This window comes from Gavialis gangeticus, unplaced genomic scaffold (assembly GCF_001723915.1).
Source record: "Gavialis gangeticus isolate Ggan-Ray unplaced genomic scaffold, GavGan_comp1, whole genome shotgun sequence".
Classification (NCBI taxonomy): domain Eukaryota; kingdom Metazoa; phylum Chordata; order Crocodylia; family Gavialidae; genus Gavialis; species Gavialis gangeticus.
In genome coordinates this window covers 79,460,309-79,481,550 of record NW_017729031.1, presented here as the reverse complement: position 1 = coordinate 79,481,550, position 21,242 = coordinate 79,460,309, and the positions used below count along the sequence as shown (strand labels likewise).

Here is a 21,242-nt window from a genome sequence, read left to right as displayed (position 1 = left end):
TGCGGCTAGTAAAGTGAGCAAAACGCTGGCTTGCATCCATAGATGCTTCTCAAGCAAATCCCAGGACGTCATTCTCCCATTTTACTCAGCCTTGGTGAGGCCGCAGCTGGAGTACTGCATCCAGTTTTGGGCTCCACAATTTAAAAAGGATGTGGAGAAGCTTGAGAGAGTCCAGAGAAGAGCCACGCGCATGATCAGGGGTCAGGAAAACAGACCTTATGTGGACAGGCTGAGAGCTATGGGACTTTTCAGCCTGGAAAGGTGCAGGCTCAGGGTCGATATGATGGCCACCTATAAGTTTATTAGGGGTGTTCACCAGTATCTGGGGGAACGATTGTTCACCAGAGTCCCCCAAGGGATGATGTGGTCAAACAGTTATAAACTCCTTCAAGACCTTTTCAGGCTAGACATAAGGAAGAATTTCTTTACTGTCCAAGCCCCCAAGGTCTGGAATAGCCTGCCATTGGAGGTGGTTTAAGCACGTACTTTGAATGCCTTCAAGAGAAATTTGGATGTTTATCTTGCTGGGATCCTATGACTCCAGCTGACTTCCTGACGCTGGGGCAGGAGGCTGGACTCTGATCTTCCAAGGTCGCTTCCAGCCCTAATGTCTATGAAATCTATGAAATTGTCAGTATTGATAACCAGTCTCTTTACGGATACTCAAGGAGTCTCCTCCTAAAGAGGTGCAGAGTGCACAAGATTCTCCATTCTCATTGTACCCCATCACCCCAATCCTGAGAGGGGTTGGTCAAAATTTTCAAGCATTTCAGGAACTGTTGTTGAAGACATTGGATACTTCTAAAATTAAGACAGTGATGGGCCTGGAGAATATGCAAGCCTCTTTTAAATCTTTGTTTCTCCATGCCCACAAAAATTACCTTGACTTTGTGAGGAATTTATGGTATGCTCAAGCCTTGCTTTTTGCAAGCTTGAAGAGAGTGGAGAGGTACTACCAAGTCCCACTAGTGGCTTTGAGCATGTTTATACTTCATGCTGGTGTTGCTTTATCTTCTTGTGGTCCAAGAAAGAACAGATCCACCAGTAAGAACCAGAAGAGCAGGGTCCCCAACAATAGGGCCTCTTTGGCAGAATTGCCTACTCCAGTGGCCTCCTGTGGCCTCATACTGTCCTCTGAGGTAGTTTCCTTATGTGGGATGGGACCACTCCCTGACTTTTTCAGCTTCTCGGAACACTGCAAGGAAGAACTGATCAGTTCCATTATGGAATGGCAAGTGGTAGTCAGCACAGCTCTATAACCAATCAGTCCACGACTCAAACCATAGTCATAACCATAATACTGCAGGAGCCACAGTTCTCCGGTATCATGACTTATTTACTATTAAGATTGATGAGGCACTTTATTCCCTTAAGTATTTCCCTTAAGGAAATTTTGATATGGTCCTACACCTTAGCAGACTGAACCAGTATGTATGCTACTGCTTGATGGTAATGTATGACTCAATCATTCCATCACTTCAAGACTAGTTTGTGTCTGTTTAGCAAGCCTATATTTCCACATCACCATAGGATCATAGGAAAATAGAGTTGGAAGGGACCTTATGTGGTCATCTAGTCCAGCCCCCTGCTCAAGGCAGAATTATCGCTGACTGAAAAATCCCAGCCAAGCATCTGTCTAAATTTCTCTTGAAAATTTTTAGGGATGGAGATTCTACAACTTGTCTAGGTAGCCTGTTCCAGTGGTCACCACCATCATAGTTAGAAAGTTCTTCCTAATCTCCTATTTACATTTCCTTTGCTGAAGTTTGAGGCAGTTACACCTAGCCCTATTCCCTACAGCCACAGAGAAATCCATCAGTTATATAATCACCCTTCCACTAGTTGAAGACAGTTATGAAATCCTCTGTCAATCTTTTCTTCTCCAGATTGAATAACCCCAGTTCTTTCAGCCTTTCCACATAATTCTTTGAACCCTAGTTCTTTCAGCTTTTCCTTTCCATCCATTCCACTATCAGGAAATAACTAAAATTGACATTCAAACTATGGGACATATGCAACCTTTATTGGGTAACCCTTAAAACCTTGAACTTTCTGAAAACGAGCAATGACTTGGGAGATTTCATATGTGGGTAATTCATTACCAATCAAGAGTAGTCATTGCTGACATCTGTCACTAAGTTAATACTTCATCAAAGATCTGATACAACTGTAGATCAGTTTGCCACCAGTTCCAAGGTCCCAGATTTCTTTTTCCAAAAGGGGAAGGTCCATATGAAGAGGGCCATCTTGATAGCTATCACCCATGAACGCCACATTACCCCAGTGGCAAGCGGCAAGTTCCCACAGGTGGCCACAGCAGTGTTGGTGGCCAGGGGGGTTGGGGAGTGGCAAGCACCGTCTGGTGGTTAGTGACCACCCGCGGACACTGGCGGTGGCAATCATGAACTGCCCACAGACGCCACTGGCAGTATCGGCAGTGGGGGGGAGGGGGAGGAGATTGGCAGCCACCGGCAGAAGGCTCCAGCAGTGTCTGTGGTGCTTTTTGCAGGTGGTGCATGTGCACCCCTTACGGGTCACCAGTGCTATCACCTCACCAAAAAGGGTAACAGATGGGACAGACCAAGCTTTACATAGATATCCATAGAATTCCAACTAAGCCAACAACTCTTCCTTCCTGTTTTCTTCCCCAATACATAGCTGATGTTTGCTGCACATGTCTGCTCCTGTGTATACCTGAACATCCCAAAGGGATGAATGATACTTTCTGAAGATGCAAGAGTAGTCTGCTTCATTCTTCATTAAACTGTCTAGTGATACCCAAGCTGCTTTAGTGCCAGCTGTTCAGCATAAGACCTTTGTAGAAGATTATAGCTAGATACAGGATGTCAGCCTACAATATAAGTGAGATTAGATCTGCTTTATAAGTGAATGGGAGAAGGATCAGCAGAATCACACTTGCCCATTCTCATTTTCTGTTCTTTACACATCCGTTACAGTATTTTACTCATTTATACTTAGAGAGACCGTACGTCCCAGTTTGGCCAACACAATCCCAGATTTCGTAAGCTGGTCCCGGCTGGCCAGTAAAAATTAAAACAAGCATCCTGGGTGCAGGGCGAGTAGGCAGAGTCTCATGAGCTGTGAAATAGGAAGTCCTAGAAAACAACAAGGGTGCAGACAGAAGTGCAGCTACCAGCAAAGCTGAAAACATGTTCTGCAAAGCATTCTGAGTTACAGCGTTATCCAGACCAAACAGAAATTCACTGCTGGTTCCAGCGGGGAGGGGAATATAGGTGCGGGCTGGGATCCTGCAGCCAGGTTCCCATAGCAATGGCCAGGGCTCTCTGCCAGCGCTAGCTGTTTTCAGAATGGGAGTGGAGAAAGGCAGCAGAGGGAGCTCATTCTTGGGGCTTCCCAGCAGGTGCTTAAGGGTGGGGTAGGTGAATTGGAGCACCCCCACCTCAGTGGAGGGCTCCAATACACCCACCCCACCCTCCATGGAGGGCTGGAAAACCCCCAGACTGAACTCCCTCTGCTCCCTTTCTCCCCTCCCATTCTGAAAACAGCAACAGGCTGGGAACTCTGCAGACACAAGTTACAAAAGATGCTACATTTTTAAATGTTTTCATTTGATACCTCATGCAATGAGGGGTCAGATTTTCACCCAATCAGCCATTTTTGAAGCTGTCTGCAGCAGTGCATTTGTGTTTGGTCATGGCTATAAACTACTATCTGTTGCCAGATCAGGCAAAAATTGTCACTTCTGTTTGTGCCCCAGAAGTGCCCTAAAATAGGTTAGTAGAATGGCCATTAAAAAGAGATTATTGTCAACATCTGTGAAGTAAAGAACAATGGGTCATTAACAGACCATTGACTCCCTTAGCTTCCTGAATAGTACTAATAGCAAAACTGGATTACACTGCCCCACTCCCACCTCTGCCTGCAGCAGCACTGTTGACTTGAGAAGCAGGGAGAGCCCTATGGACAAGTGTCCCAGATTTCACGTTGTCCCAATATGGTCCCCTTATTTATGCCCCATGTCAGAAATTTGGTTGGTTACTACTATTATGATATATTATTGCTTTCATATGACTGTGGGGTTATCATCAAGGAACTAGTTCAAAAAAGAGTGTAGATCTACTCCACATGAGTGCAGATTTGCATTAGCAGAATACTCACAACAGTTACAGATAATAGCTTTCTTTTCTTTAAACATAATGGGAAAATTTAGATGTCAGTGGATGTATCTATGCGTGCAATTAATGCGACATGATGAATTCCAACACTGTTTGAGCTGGACTTAACAGCCCTGGGCACAACGTCTACACATGTATATTAAATGCAAGGTACAGAAAAACTCCAAGGTGTAGGAACCACAAGCACATGGTACATGTAGCTGCACACATACGAATAGAACCCAAGCTATGCATAAACACCACAAATTCCAGTTAGGTGTGTAAAGGTGCAATAACATTTAGCCATGTCTTGTTCTGTGTCACACAAGCCTCTCACAAAACTTGTGAATAAAACTTCTGGATTCTTTTTCCTTACCTATAACCAGCTTGTCTGAACTTGTAAAACAGAAATATTTTTTTAACTTGATTGAATACATATTGATGTTACATATTTTATATTCACAAATGGTGATTCAGTGAAATTGTACCTATTTCTGTATTGTTTTCTTCTGTACCTTCTTTTCTGTCTCTTTTTTATTATTATTATTATTCTTACAGACTGCTCTTATTTAAGTTTTGTTTTTCTTCGAGTTTCTCTGATCTGTATATTCTTTCTCTTTAATTGACAGACATTGTGGAGCATTCATTATTAAGCCTTTTGGGCAGCTCTAATCCAGCTGTACTGATTTTCTTATCCAGTCCTCCCCATGTGGCCAACATCCATCTTCAACGTACCAGCTAGCAGCTGCCTGTTGTGAAACTTAGGGTCAGTTGATTCATTGCAATGCTTGCTTTTTGCAAACTAGTTTAGTACAAAGCAGAATAAAGTATAACCAGCCCAATCTGCAAGATTCTCCAGTTATTTGCTATATATTTTTTCCTTATTAATTTGAACTGTAGTGCTCATTGTTATAAAACAAGTTTTATGCCATCAATGTCATTAGTCCTGAAGAAAGGATATATGTATTTTCACTCCACCAGGACTTTCCTTCTAGCCCAGCTTCCCACGGTTCTGTGCCCATTTAATTTTATTCCCCTAAAAATATGATCACTTTTTTCCAGAATTTTGATATATAGCATATGTTTTTTGCATATCACACGCCTCCTGATAAGACATAAACCTGTTTTGGGAAAGAAGGATGAAGGAAAAAATAAAATAGTTTCCAGAGTCATGGCCAAAAGCTGACTTGGACAAAAGCTACTGCCAATTCAGCAATGGCTGAGAGGGGTTATAACTGTAGCTCTGATACTGACTCTACCCCACTAAATGGTGGCTGAAAAGAAGAGAGAAAAGAATAGCCCCTGGAGGCCATTCCAGCAGCTCTTTCCTTCCATTCCAGCATAGAAATCAGCTTCCTGGGTGAAAACAAGCACCTTGATTTGTGGAAGACTAATTTTGGAGGGGAAGGTGTGTGTGGTATGTGAGTAAATACATTACATTTTTTATATTTTTTTGAAGCTTTATCTTCAGATTGAAAAATTCAAATAGAGGGTTTTTGCTATCAAATTATTTTATGTAGTTAAAACTATTTAACATCGTGTTTCTTTTATTTCCTCTATTAGTAACACTTTTGTCTCTTTTTGTCCTGTTTTGTCCCCCAAGTGGACATTACTTTGATCTTCATAGAATGATTAATTCATGTGTAAGCGCTTAACCGTCTGTTTTATTTTCTTAAAGAGGCTGCCTCCTCTTTTTTCTTTAAAAAGGTGGGGGGCAGGGAATTTTTATAGGAAAAAAACACTAAATAGAATGACTGATAAGCACTCTAAATCAAAAAATGCCAAAGGAAAAGTTGCACATGCATCTTACCTCTTGTTTTTGTATATGTAAAAGCATACAACCACTCAGTTCTAGACTTTCAGATAATAGCTTACATTCTCATATAATGTTATTATAATTTTAAATGCACACATACAATATTTTGCGATACTGTATACTGCTTTGCTTAGACAAGACAGTTGGACTTACTAGTATGTAGGGTTTCCCGTATTGTTTATTCTGAAATTCAGACTTTATTTTATATGGATTTTGAAGGTGTATATTCTGGGCTTTGTTGATTTTTTTTTTTTAAACCCATCTAAAATAGCCAGTTCATTTTTGTTCCTACTAAAAAAAAATCACTTTATACAAAGCATTTATAGTTACATTATAGGTGCTTTCCATTCAAAAAATGCCATTTTATTTAAGATACAAAGATCATGAAATTTTCAAATCCTTCAGTCTATAGTAATTTAGGATCTCCATTATATACATAGTAACAGTTCTACAGATAAATTGGATGAGGAGCAATGGAAATTACAAAATAAGTAAAATTAGTTGTTACCTATTCTAGCCCTGATCTAAAACAGTAATTTTACAGTATTTACAACCTCTAGGAAAATACAGAGAGTACTCAGAAGGTAATATTAGGATTTTATTGAGATAGATTTGGAATAGGTTCTATATAAGATATAATCAAACAAGAAATGATAACTATAGTGTTGGCGGGGCATTTAGTAAAACTTATTATTAAGGTTGTTCGTGGCTTCCCATTAAAAGATCTTGTTTTCAGTTGTCATAATTTTGCCAAATCAGAAACATTTGATCTGAAATTTTCTGTGTTGGCTGTCTGCCTAGGGCTGATTTTGGTTTTTTTGTCAAAATAGTTGTTTTCAAGAATAAAGTTAGAAAATATACATTGTTTTGCCCTTGTTAAATTCTGGCAGTTTGGTTTTTTGAGCGCTGTAGTTTGAAACTTTGCTTGAAATTTGGATTTTGTGGCAGGGATGTACTTTTTGCCATCCCATAAAAATTGGACCTAAATTGTCCAAAATCAAACTAATCTAAATCTCACAGTTTGCACATGGTCAGTATTGACTTCTTTGATTTTTAGTAGCCAAATTCTCTTACATTCCTGCTTAGCCCAGGTATTGTGAAAGAGGAAGCTACCCAATTCAAATGCAGAAGGGACCAGAACCAACTGTAAAGGGAGGGGCACTAGGAGGAGGTTAGGAATGGAGTCTGGCAGGGTAGGAATAAATGACATTTAAGAAAAAGATTGCGATTAACTGGACAAATAAATTATATACCAGGAAGGAAAAAAGGATTGGGTGACTTGGAGCTAGTAGATATTGGGAAGAGATTGAGACTAGGGGTCACAAAAAAACAGTAAGTAGAGAGGGATGGAGAACAAGTGGGACAGGGGAAAGGCAGTGATACAGGAAGAGAGAGGTTTGATGAGGCATTGATGTGTTGGGCAAAAACTGGGACTGGCTAGGAAAATACGGGGCTAAGGATTTGAGAGAGGGGAGAATCATAATGACACTGAGTTTGGATGAGGTACTCTTGTATGAAACTGGGACCTGGAGCAGTCAGGATAGGGAATGTAGGTTAAGGGAGACCAGAAGCCATGTTAATAGAAAAAGAGCCAAGAGGGAGCAAACTTGGAATGGCTAAGCAAGGAGATTAGACTAGGAGTGGGGGCAGTCTGAAACACAATGGTGAGCCAAGAGAGTAGGGTGTACAGAATAAAAAAATTGGACGGGAATTAGAAGTTTAGGAATGAAGTCTGGGACAGGCTAGGTAAGGGAAATAAAATTGGAATGAGGAGCAGATCATAGGTTGAGACAGAAGAGTTCAGTCTTAGGAGGGATGAGCAAAAGAATATGTTCACATTACACACATTCCCTTCCATAGTTACAAGAGAATATACAATAGAACATGATTCCTGAGTCTTGCCATCCCTCTCTGCTTTCACCATGTATCTGTGAAAGCCATTGTGTCACCCTCTACAGTCATTCTAGATATGATGAAGTAGGTTGCCTATACACAGGTACACCTTTCTGAAGACATTAGTTTCTTGAGGTTCTGTCTTTCCCTGCCTTCTGCCTTTGTTCTGTCTAACACAGCTAACTACCTCTCTCCACACCTAAGATGACATGCTACTGCTGGCATTTACTCAGTCCAGTCTCTGTGTGTGTTGTATTAAACGGTTCTAATTATGCTGATAAATCATGTTAGTATTAGTATATATGCCTTTCATTAGAATTTCCATTGTTTCAGTTAGAATTTCAGTATTGAAAATTTAGAAAGTTACACAAACATTAAGGGGATGTTATTAAGGTCAAACATGTTAAAGTTAATAAATGACAAATTTAAGGCTGCCTATGCCACTTTAATTCAGTTCCCTTGTCTGTCTGAATTATAACAGTTTTAGTTATGTGATTACATGCTCATTTTTTCCACAGGATCCCTGCTTCATTCACTGCACAGGATGAACTAGCTCTTAGGATGAATCAAAGTTGTATAGTGAAAGACACTCTTGTCTTTAGGACCAGTGCATCACTTGTTGCAACTGTTGGCAGGTGTGTGTTGAATGAGGCAGGAGATTGCAGAAACAGAAAAGACAATGGCTAAGGAAACTGAAAGCTTCCCTGGAGAATTTCTGTCCCTACTATAGAATTGTGATGCTAATCAAAACCTATAAACCAAATTTTCTTCCTTGAATATGCATCGGTGTGAATTGCATTAAAGTGCTCGTGCAATACATGATTTTTTTTTTACTGGATGTTTGTTGGATTTCTTGACCCTCCTTGTATTCCTGTGTGAGGGCATAAAGGGGACAGAACTCTCAAGATCCTCCCTTACTTTCCTCTTATTATCTGTGACAGCAAGATGGAATGCAACTTGTTTCCACCCCATTGTAGGGGCCTATTTAATTGAGGCAGAAGTGTGCTGTGCATCAGCTCCTTTAATCTTACTGTTTTCTCCTTGCACCACCCCTGCCACTGATTGGCAGAGGGGCCCCGATAGCCCCACCGCTTGCTGTTGATTAACCAGGAGGCAGAAACTGTTGCATATATAAAACTGGGGATTTTTTTGCCTCCAGGCTGATCAGCAAAAAGCAACAGGACCCTTTCACCAATTGGGGGGAGAGGGGAAGCATGGCCGAAAGAGCAAGATCAAAGTGTGTTGCACATCAACTTCTTTAGGTAGCTGATTTACGTAGGTCTCTACTCATTAGGTCTTAGATTAAATTAAATGTCTTAAAATTTCCAAAGTGTAAAGAGAATTTTACAAAGTCACTTTTGTTCTTTAGTTTTGTTGGGTTTACACTGATCCAGTAGTTATTTGACCAGACTTGGCAGGTCAGATTCTGTACAGACCACTGTGTACATCTACCCTGTACATCTTCCCCCACCACCAGTACAAGGTCTTTATGTAGATGGGCACACAACCTGTAGGCTTTAACTTTGGCCATCATATAGTGATGTCCCCATAAAGATGGGCATGCTAGGTGCGCAGTCTAACTGGGAGATTCTGATATTCCAAATTAATGTTCCAAAAAGCATATCATTTACTACAAGTGCAAACAATTTCTGAGATAAAGCATTCCATGAAAGTCAAACTGGACCCAGAGGAAATGATCCCTAATCCTTGTAAAGGAAAAGCCTGTATTGTCTAATGTCTCATCAGAGAGATGGCTGAGAGCAGCCTCCTACAAGTAACATCTGTGCACTAAATTTGTTTGCTGAAAACACATGGAGGTCATTCCCAGTAGTCATTCTTAAGCCTTGAAACTCCCTCACCCTTGAAGTCCACCTGAGCCAGAACCAGAACAGCTTCTGGAAAACTTGTAAGACCTTCCTACTTGGGCAGGTGTTCAGAAAGCAAAGCTAAACTGGGACATCATTTAGGAAGTTTTTGTTTTATTTCTTTTTTGTAATATTCTGCCTGCTTTTGTAAGTGACTCTATCATTAATTTGTAAGCCACTTCAAGCTTTTGTTGGGAAAGGTGGCATATCAATATAACAAGTAAATAAGGCCACAGAGAGACACAGAAACAGACTTAGAACCAACATCAGCCTTGATATCAACGCTGGGACTTTAATCAACCCTAGTTTCAACATCAGATATTGAAGTTAAGTACTAAAAGACAGTTACAACATCCTTTTGGGAGATATTGCAGAATAAATCCTACAAGCCTTAACAACTTGAGAAAACATGCAGACTGTAATTCGCTAGACTCCAGATACTGTGCCTGGTATGAAGAAACTTCCTATCTATGTCAGTTCCAACATAAAGAGAGGGGACTCAGACAAAACTCGCTTAATGTTCAGTACTAACATATACACTAGCACCAGTACAGAATCCAGTGCTTATCAGTCAGCCATATCCATAGAGAAATTCAGCTCACTCTTTTAGTGGCATGTCTTTGCCATGGGTGCCAGGGAGTGCCCTCTGAGGTCTGTGAGGAGAGCTGTCAGGAGACAAAGGAATAACAACCCCCCGATCTCTGCTAGTTCACTAAAACTAGCATTAGTGCAATCAAGAATCTGCAAGTCGCCCAAAAGCATATGGAATGCCACCATCATCCTATTGGGAATACTGAGACTCTCCTTCAGAGTCTTTAAGAGTTAACAGATGCATCGGAGAAGAAGAGGTCCCTCTCCTACCATATGGGAGCAGCACTAGTAGCACCTTTCTTCATTGTCAGAGAAAGCAGTATTAAATAAATTGGGTGAGTCGCTGATGTTCTGCAGATTGAAGTATCAGTAATCTCCAAAATGTCTTGCATGGTGTTTGACATCTTGCCATCTTCTGTCTGCCAAAATTATCCTTCCTTCTCCCTTCCCCCTCAGTTATCTTGGCTGTGTAAGAAAATCTGAGGTCATCCAAGAGCAATCCAGAAGATGCCAATATCTTGATCCATTTTGGGAGGAAATCATACTCCTTGGTGTCATTTCAGTTGTAATTGGCCAACTGCCAGATACTGCTGACCAAATTCAGTTTTCTCATGTGGGATAAGGAAACATCTTTCCTTGCCAAGTTCTGTCATAATAGCAATGAGGAACTTTGGAACCTAAAAAAGAACAGTTAATGGTGGAAAAGGCCTTGCAGATCATGAATTGTCTTAGACAATTCATCAAGGTCTATAACCACCATGGTGACCTTCTGTAGACTATTGTTGCTTTAGGCCTAGATATTACATGAAGTACATACTGTGATCTTAGGTCTTTGAACACCTTATACATCCAGACTGCATTCTTTTGGAATTACTCTCCTTCTGTATCACAGATCTTTTTACCAGAACCTGCCAATCCATGTAATGTTGTCCCACCAAAGACCGATCGAATACTACACCAGAAAACATCCAAGATACACCAGGGGACAACCTCCCTTTTTCAGCACTGCACCCTTCTCCTTTATTGTGTCTGCCAATTTGAGAAAAATGGTCAAGACCTGCACCAGACCCAGTCAGTAGAGTAGGGCCTTTTAAAAACTATCCTCTCCGTGTTCTAACAAGTGTGATCTGCCTTGACTTCAGAGAGAGAGATCTTGTTGACCCTCACCCATAAATACTGAATACAGTTCCATTCTTTAGTCCCTATCCAGTCCCTTCTGCCATTGCTTTTTGGGGACCCTTCTCATGAGAAATGACTTTTCTGCTTAATCTTGGAGCCATAGAGGAAGCTCTTCATAGGGGTAGAGCAGAGGGCACTTCCTTAAATTCCCTTATTCCAAATAAAGAGGGGAGTTTCCTGTCCTGGAATCAGAAGACTCAGAAAATGCCATTTTGGGATCTGACAGGTAACACTTGTTTCAGTTATTCCATCATTCCATGATCAAGCCTCTTAGCCTGCAACTCTCAGCCTGCATGTCTCATTTTACACTCCTATTCACACAGGAAGCATCCAAGATTTCCAGTGGACCTCAACCATTACCAGTGCAGGTTTCTGTTTTTTGGATTCAAGACACCAAGGGTATTTACCAAGTCCCTGTTTGTAGTGATAGCTTATCTAAGGAAACAGAATCCATATTCACCTGTACCTGGATGACTGGCTGATCAAAGGCAGATTCCAGCAGGAGACTGACTACTTTAAATCACGTTCTTTCTCTGTTCTCCCAACTACTTGTAAACTATGGAAAACAGTCCCATATTACGTTATAGAGTTCATAGGAGTTCTGACTCCAGATTGAAGTTTGTCACTGGGTTTACTTACCAGATGATAATTTGACCATCAGGTTTGCCTCCCATGTGATAGGTTCCAGGTCAGCCACGTACATTCTACAGACAAAACAGATGATGATAGGATGTACATCTGAGGTAATTAGCCATTTGTCAGTGTGTATGTATATAATACCACTCGCCAAATTTCACTTACAGCCTTTCAGACAGAGACTATGTGCTTTCCATTCACTCCTCAGATGAGCAGACGGGTCATATTTCTACCTCTAATGCTGAGAGAGCTTGGCGAGTGGCTGCAATCTTTAAACATAATTAATGTAATGAAATTTTGTTCCTTTCCTTGACAGTGGTATATGATAAGGCATATACCCTTAAGCGAGCACTTTAAAGGAAAGGTTTTTAGGATTTAGTGGACTCTGATCATAAGGCAAAGCCTCAGTCTTGTACTCAGCTCTGGCTCAATGTGCAACTTTAGACAAGACATTTTTATGACTTTGTGCAAGTTTTTATGACAAAATTCTACCCAGAAAAATTCCATGAAGCTGTCTAAAGAGGGAAAAGGGTCATTACCCAGTCCCTTTTTTGGCCCCCCCCTTTTAAGGCTGGTCCACTTGGCAGCAGAGAGAGGGAGATATCTGGGGCCTGGAGAAGAGTAAGCTATAGAGGGTGTGACTCAATGAGATGGTTGCTGTCCATGGGTTGTATCTTGGGCCACAATTCCTAGTGCAGCAGAAACTTCCCCACTGCTCTCCATCCACTTTATCCAATGAATATTAAATGCAAGGTACATTAGCTCCTGATTTAAAAGGAGTCATGCCTGACCCGTGCTCTGGTGGTTAGAAACTGAATGCTATGCTGGGAAGTCAGAAAAGCCAGATCAAATTCTGTGGATGAGGGAGGGGGTCTGGAATATGGGTATCTGACTTCGTAGGGAAAATTTCCTAACTGCTCAGCTGTTGGAGGTTAGACATCAGAGAGTCTTGATTCTTCCTGTGCTTTGGTTTTGTTAGGTCAGACTTCCAAGACTTATGCTCAGGTCTGTATGTACAGACTGCATACCTGCCCAGCTAGAATGCAGTCAGGTGAGCGTGTTCAGTAGCTTTGTGGATGCTTACATGTTCACACTGCATAGTGGGTAGTATCACCAACTGTAGGTAAGTGGCAGTTACACAGTCAGAAACTGCCATTTGGGCACAAAAAGTGAAACTGGATTCTGCCTTGAATGATCCTTTTGAGTTTGTTTATAAGTGCTTTGAAATGAAAAAATGCTAGATATGAAAGTATCAAGACTTTCATACCATATTCACTGTGCTGTTGTAAGCTGATACTGTTTCTGTGACATGGTAAAGATACTTAAGCCATGTGGTGGGGGGAATACAAATTAATGTATAAAGGTAGCTACAAATAAGTCAATGGAGGTATGCTGATTTACATCAGCTGAAGATCTAGCCTTGTAGTGCTGATTGTATATACTATTGATAATGGTGTCAGTGGGAATTGTGCATTCATGCATGAATTGTTGCTTAGTGCTAACTTATTTTAGACAGCCCATAAAGAGTCAGAGAAGTCAGTAGTTTACATTCATTGTAATAGTTATAGTAATGGAATTATGCTGTAGGAGCCATCGGAGAAAAAAATAACACAGTATTTTTCCTTTATTGTATACTTGCTTTCCTTTATTGAAGAAACCATTCAAATGTATTAAAACACTAGACAAGTTCATTAAAGCAAGGACTTACATACTTGCTTAACTAAGCATTTGGAGTGGTCCTGTTGCATATATAATTTTGACTCGAATAAGATTACTCGCATATGTAAGTCTTGCTGCTACCCAATGTTCATATCCTGCAAACTAGTGATGCCTGTATACCAGGTGGTACACAAATACTTTGGATTTTTAGTTTGATTTAAGATATTTTTCATAGTAAAATGTCATGCTAAACTTGGATATGCTGGGATTTTTACCAAGTACTTTCAACCTGTTGATGCAGCATGAGCTGTATTTTATTAAATAGTGTATAAACAATCCCTAAAACTAAGATGACTTACTGAATAATAATGCATTTTGCACGGTATTTATTCATGTGTTATTAAATGTGTTTTTATCCATGTAGTAGACCCAGTCTTAAGTTCTTGGAGCTTTTCCACCTACATATTTATTAAAATAAACAGAACACTATTTTTTAAAGTACAAAGACAATATTTTCCCCTTTTTTTAGGAACCAAGGTTACATTCTGTGAGAAGACATTTTTCTCATCCTTCGTCTGTGAGTCTCAAGCCTCGATATACACGAAGCCCTCACTTTCATCCTAGGAAAGATTACAGAATGGAAGATACAATTCTCACTCCACCTTCCTCTACAGACTCTGTAAAATAGAATTTTAGACATCTACCATGCTAATATGTCTAGCACATGGAGGGTATGTAATTTTCTAACATACAACATTTGCTGAATTTGCCTAAGTTAAAATGTCTTCACTTTTTGTAAAAGGAATAAAAAGAAGCCTTGCAATTCAGGTTAACAAGCATGATATGCAGGATAAAATCATGGTTTCCTTTATCAATTAATATACCTTTAGATGACATTGTAATTTGTGATGTACAGACCACTGTGTGTGCACTATTTATTTATGTGCATTGAAAAACAACATATTTGTATTACAGAGCAAAGTTAAAGTATATTTTTGTGTCAGATAAATTACAACAATAGTCATTAATTACAATGTTTTAGCTGTTTTCTTGTAGACTAACAGCATGTATTTGTTTTGGATACTGTTTTGTTTATTTTAAATATAATTATTCAAGCATAATTTTATTTTATTTTGTTTGAACTCATGTATAGCTTGTGTATATTAAATTATTTTAATTATTTCTGTTGAAATTAGATCCATGTACTTAACTAACAGGTAAGAATTCTTGCTTAAGTGTAGTTTTAGCACTTTGCGGTAAGAATTTGAAAAAATTAAATTTGGACCACTTGCTTATAATTGTTTATTTGAGGCTGACACTTCTTAAATACAGTAGATAATACATTCATGCTTATAGTATCATTCTAGCTGTAGAAAAGTGCAAGAACTGACTTAATACTTTATTTTGTAAGACAGCTAGAAATGTTTACCTAGTCTTTACATTTAATATTTTTCCAATGCCTGTACAAGCTTAAAATGCATTGACAGACTACATCATGTGTTGAGATAGTATACAATTTCCTTCTCAACTGTAAGGACTTTAAACATTTATTCCTCTTTTTTTCTCTATGCTTTCTTTTTTCAAGGATTCCATCTGTATTTTTTTAAACTGAAAACAGGTCAAAACATGACTGCTGTATTTAATAGGAGTAAAAGCCATGCCTTATTGTTTACAAACTGTTGAAGGTCATTATTTTTATCTTTTTTATGTATGTAAAATATTTTTCAATTATTACTTTTTTATTTTTTGATCTGCTTGAATGACTTTCCAAATATATTTGCAATACTTTGTTTTAGTTTTATATCAGATGAGGGTCTTGCAGAGTGGGCATTATAGCTCTACTAGCCAATACACGGGTAATATTTAAATAGTCTTATTGAAAATTGCAATCTGTAGCATTCTTTTATAGTGAAGTGTAAAACAGGTGGTGCCTGATTCTGTTCTCGGGCCTGATTCTGTTCTCGTGTATACTGGGTTAATGCCATTGACTTACACTGTCGTGAGATAAGTCAGGCCCATTTTATATATTATTTGCTGTTTTAGTAACATTTACACTCCTAGACCTAAAAGCAGTTTCTGCACCTTGGCTGATCAGAGGAAAGATCGCACACAAACAAGATTTATACCTCTTGTAAACAAAACAAAACTGCTTGTAACAGTCTAACAACTGTTGGTTTTAAACAGTTTGTCATGTGTAAATATAACATATTCTTGGGGATATTGGTATAATTTTGGGGGACAGATCCTCAGCTGTTGTAAATTGTCATGACTTTGCTGAGACAACTTATACAAACTAAGCATCTGTTCATTTTTTTATATATTTGGTTTAGGTTTTAAAATGTATCTGCATGGCCATATTAGATCAATTTTGGCACATCCTCAAACTACTTCATTTTTATATAAAAACTTGTTCAATTATAACTATTTTTGCAAACAGTCGTCTAGCTGCAGAAGTAGCCAGGAAAGATCTTGTGTTCTGCTATTACAGTCTGATATTTATTATCATGAAACAAAAATATAAAATCACTTCAACCTATGCTTTAGGGTGAGTTATAAATCCTGCCTTTTAAAAATGTTCACAAATTGAATTTGTTTTTTGTTGTACCAAACATGATTTATCTTAGAATACTTTTTAAATTCTAGAGGTTCAAGGAATAAATTTGTTACATAGTGTCATGTTAAAAACATTTGTCTACAGTTGAAGTTTTCTGAGCTATCTACTTAAAGTTGTACATTTGGTATGTCTGTCCGCTAAAATGGCATCTGAAAGTCCAGATGTTCTCAAATGTTTATTGGCATTTATAAGGACAGATAGTAGATCATAAGTATTGATTTTTTTCCCTTCAAAATATGAAAGGAAAAATAATTTGTGAAATAAGACTAAGTTTAGCCTGTTACTTTTATCAGTAGTGCAAAAAGATGCCATTATATCCTCTTGGAAAGTCTCTAATCTAAGTAATTGTGGTTTTATTTGTAAATAACACAAGATATGACCCAGGTTCAGCATTTATTTTAAAATAAGAGCTTTGCTTATGGCTGCATGTAGTAATTCAAAAGATGCAGGTAACAGTTTTCTCATGCAAGTTTTGTTTACTTTTTGACATAAAAGAATATTTAAATTGATACTTACTTTAAAAAGTTATACGAGGTACAAAATTGAATTTTTCTTTGTGCTCCAGTTTTGTGTCCCAATTTAAAGAGTAAAAACTAAATATAAAACAGATATAATTTGGTAATTTTTAAAGTTAAGGTATTAAAAATGTATTCCTAGTTGATCACATTTCCATTCTTAGGTTTAAAAATACTTCAGCTCTGTTTGGTTGAATGAACGTTGACATAAGAACATTAAGTAATATAAATATAAGATAAATAAAATTAGTGACTATAAGCTGCTATATAAAGGATTCAGAATTCAACCCCTCCTTCTCCCACAAGAAATAGTAAAATGTAAATGAGAATTGTTTTAAACACAAATGTTTATTTCTTAATTCTCCAGGTTGAAGTTCGAAGGACTAGATCCTGAGGGGTTTTACTCTTGAGTTTATTTAGATAAAAACTAAATAGAGACTTGAAGATTTGACCCAAAGACATTAATGCTGAAAATAAAAAGTAAGCCTTAAGATTTATTATTTCATTTTAGAGTAAGGAGAGAGATTCTGTTTATATTATCTCTTCAGTTACTTTGGAAGGATGCTCATCGTTCACTGTGAGTATCAAATGATGCTCACAAATTTCTACAATTAAGTCTGCTCTTATCCTTGTTTCTTTGTCTGAAGTTGCCATTTGCAGAGGGTTGAGCCATGGTGTCCTATCTTGATTTGAGAAGCCTGGAACAGATCAAGATGAAACACTGAATAGTGGGTCATCTAGCCTCCAAGGGCTGTACATCCCTACTGAATGTTAGGGGCAAAATTTAAATTAGGAAATTAAAGTTAGTTTTTTTCTTTCAAAACTATTGAGCACCAAACACTTCCCAGTGACCTCTATTAGAAGCACAGTATTTTAGAAAAATCAGGCAGGTGGCTGATCAGACTCATTTTTCTCTGGAAATGTTTTATCTAGACTAGCCTATTGCATATTAGTCAATCCTAAAATAGCCTTAAAATTCAAATCAAATGTGTAGCTTCACCTTCATACTTCTTTTGTAGAGAATAATATATGTTGGAAAAGAACTTTACCACATCTCAAAAATAGTATCTTCAAGTGTTGTTAACTCTGTCCTTCCAGTAGTAGCTTCTTTCCAGCATTCAATTTTTTTCTTTGTTGCTTATTTATTCCATTATTTTTGTCATTGGAAATTCCTTTACTTTTGTACAGAAGTTGTCTAGCTGCCTATATGCTTTGTTGCCTTAATTCTGCAGTCTGATCTTTTTTGGTAACCCCTTTACCTGTCCAGATCCCTGTTGGGATCTGCGAGGCTGTGCACAACAGGAATTATACAGAGATCAGACAACTGGATTGTGGCCTACATGGTCTAAGTGATTTTGCTTAGTATTATTTGTCAGGGCTATTATTTAGAAAAATGACTAAATTAGCAAATTTTCCTCTTCCTCTTTCAGTATCTTTATCCACCAACATCATTTGATCTTGAAACTAACTTAATTTTTAGTTTTTCCTGTCTAGCAACCACCTGCTATTGTTAGTTTATAAACTGATACCAACTGCAGTTTGTATTCTAGATGGTTTTGTGGCAGAATGCTAGTGTTAATATTTGCTTTAAGATAAGAGTAGAAAATCATATTGGCATAGATTTTGACAAACAAAACTGATATCCAAATGCATTGTTATCACTCCCACTATTTATATACAGTTGATCAGGGAATGTTATGTTACAAAATTGAATTCTGTACTTGGATAGGAAATATCTGTTTTGAAATTTTAGAAGTAGTGTGAACACAAAATATTAAATTTACTTGTGAGCCAGCAAATAATTCAGTGAGACCATAAAACAGTTGAATTTGCCATATTAATTTAATATATCTTTGTGTTAATCCTATTCTAAAATATGAGTATCAAAATAAGCTTTTTTTTTTTAAATCAGTGATTTTTTTTTCTGATCCTCATAATTATTTTACCATTATGCTAGTGAACAAACTTCATTCCAATAATAACTCAGTGGAAGCTAACAGAACATTTGGCTTTGTTTAAATGTTTTTCCCTGTTTTTCACTATCATTTTAAAATGTAGGAAGTTGAAAGGATGCACCTTTTTGCTGTAATATAGGTTTGTTGAAGTCTAAATGTTAAAGTAATGCAGTAATTTTGGATCACCTGGAAAAAAAGCTTTCTTCACTTCATGACACCTTTATATTTAAGTGAAAAAGCTAAACATCTAACAAGTCATTTTTAAAAGAAATGCAGAATTTACGTCTATCCAACATATCAGCCAACCAGAATCTGTTGGACAAAAAAAGTTTGAAACATGGTAAGCAGGTATCATGCTTAGCTAGCTGTAATGTGTAGCTTTCATTTTAAACTGAATGCTAAATAATTTATTTAAAGCATAATAAAAAGGTACAGGCTTTCATGGACTCATTAAGATAGTAATATTTATAAAATATATATTTAAACTGATAGCTTTACAAGTTTCACTTTTGGTTTGTACTATAGCCACTTTCCATCCAAAAAGCTGCAGTTCAGAATAAATATTCACAGTAAACATAAGCATAATTCTCATTATGTAATTTAAGTATTAACTATTATAATTTTTGGAAATTGGAGCTGACATGTTACATACCATTTTGCCCTATATAAGTATGCATGATTATAGTTAGTCAGGTAGAAGTTTACTTTGATAATGTATTCCAGGCCCATTTAATCTGGTTACTGCAGCCTTGTTAAGTAAGCAACTGTAGATGTACAGAAATAAATGTTTAAATCGTAAATTCATTGAAGTAGTTTTCAGTAAACTTGTTACCCTTTAGCCTAGCACAACAAAAAACTAATTTTGTGTTACAACTGTATGTATGAAATACAGTAATGAAAAACAAGTTTCTATAGTTTGTAACTTCTAATAAAGTTCTATGTTTGTGTAACTAAACCTTTAATTCAAATAAAATTTTCTGTATTTACTGTTGGTGTTAAAACTTATTTTTATTTAATAGAAAGATGTATGATATATGATATTGGATAATTATTTTTAAAATTGTAACATCATACAAGATAAATTCATTATATGGTCTGTTTTGGATCTGAGGTTAAAATAGTATTCAGGGGAATGGAGAGGGTGACTTTTTCCTGTTCAAACCATCATATTCAGTGGCTCCATGTTCCTGTGGCCTTCGCTCAGGGGTCTATCAAAGTTTCTTCAAACAGTCAGAAGGAAGATTGAGCTAGGGCAGAGGTTCTCAAACTGTGATCTGCGGACCACTACTGATCTGCGAGCTCCTTTCAAATGGTCCGCAGAAAGGTTGCGGAACAGTGGAGAAAATCTGTACTTGTAAGGTAAGACTACTGATAATAAAATAAGTGTTGTGTGCTTTGATTTGTAGAACAAAAAAAAGTTTATTAAGTGGTCTGCTGAGACCCTCAGCAATTTTCAAGTGATCTGCAAAAAAAAAAAAAAGTTTGAGAACCACTGAGCTAGGGGATATTAACCTCTATAGAAGTGAGATCCTGTTAAGGGTGCCATGGGGTGCAGTGCAGTATGAGCTGTGCAAACATCTACATATGGTTCACAAGATGAACTCAGAGATTTCAAAAACGTTCTGACCTATTGCGGCCTTTCTGAATTCTTTGAAACAGAAGAATTGCTCTTATTATTTTTTCCATAGTCAAAATAATGAGTGAAAACTAAGAGGTGGCATTTGCCAAGGGTTGCCTTGAGTCCAGCGAGGGTGCCTCGAGTCTAAAAAGGTTTAGAACCACTGCTGTATACCTTCGGATTAATGTTCTCTATCAGCTCCAGATATGAATGTTCTCACCTCTGTTTTGAGATATATTTGGCCCGACTATTGTGTTATTTCTTGTTTTTCTGCTCATGGCTCTGCTTTCCTGCCAGTCAAAATCTCATGAGTGAAATCTTTGTAAATCCCTAGTCAGATTTGTTTAGTTTTCTGAAAATTAGTACCTTTTTACAGTTGCAGTAGTTAGATATGCAATGCCTAACACTTCCTGACTTCAGATGGACAATCAGGGAAATAAATCCAGCCATAAAAGAGGGCCAGTCTGCAGTGGTCAAATGCCAATTGCATGTAATCCCACCAGTTAGTTAAAATGTCTCTGTATCCTTCACAGGGATGCATGATCTATATGTTTTTGCCCTTGAAGTGAGCAGGTAGGTTGTTAGAGACATCTTGAAGGTTCAATTAACTCCAGTAAGTCATCTTTCCTGAAAAGTATAGTCTCACAAGCCAGAAAAAGTACATCTGTAATGCTTCTGCAACAGTCTTGGTAACACCACTATTAAGCATACCCTGACCAACCACTTCTGGAACAGAAGCAGTGGAGCCACACCGAGGTGCCTTCT

The 21,242-nt window shown here is 37.9% G+C and overlaps 1 protein-coding gene across 1 annotated transcript in view; it reads left to right on the top strand.

The window, feature by feature from the left end:
* The window catches only part of BOLL (boule homolog, RNA binding protein), a 90,148-nt gene extending 74,434 nt beyond the window's left edge, over positions 1 to 15,714 (top strand). Inside the window, exon 11 of the mRNA XM_019523155.1 lies at positions 14,305 to 15,714. Within this exon, the coding sequence (XP_019378700.1) occupies positions 14,305 to 14,463 (159 nt within the window). The 3' untranslated portion in view covers positions 14,464 to 15,714. The remainder of the gene's footprint in view (positions 1 to 14,304) is intronic.
* Positions 15,715 to 21,242: the final 5,528 nt, after the last annotated feature.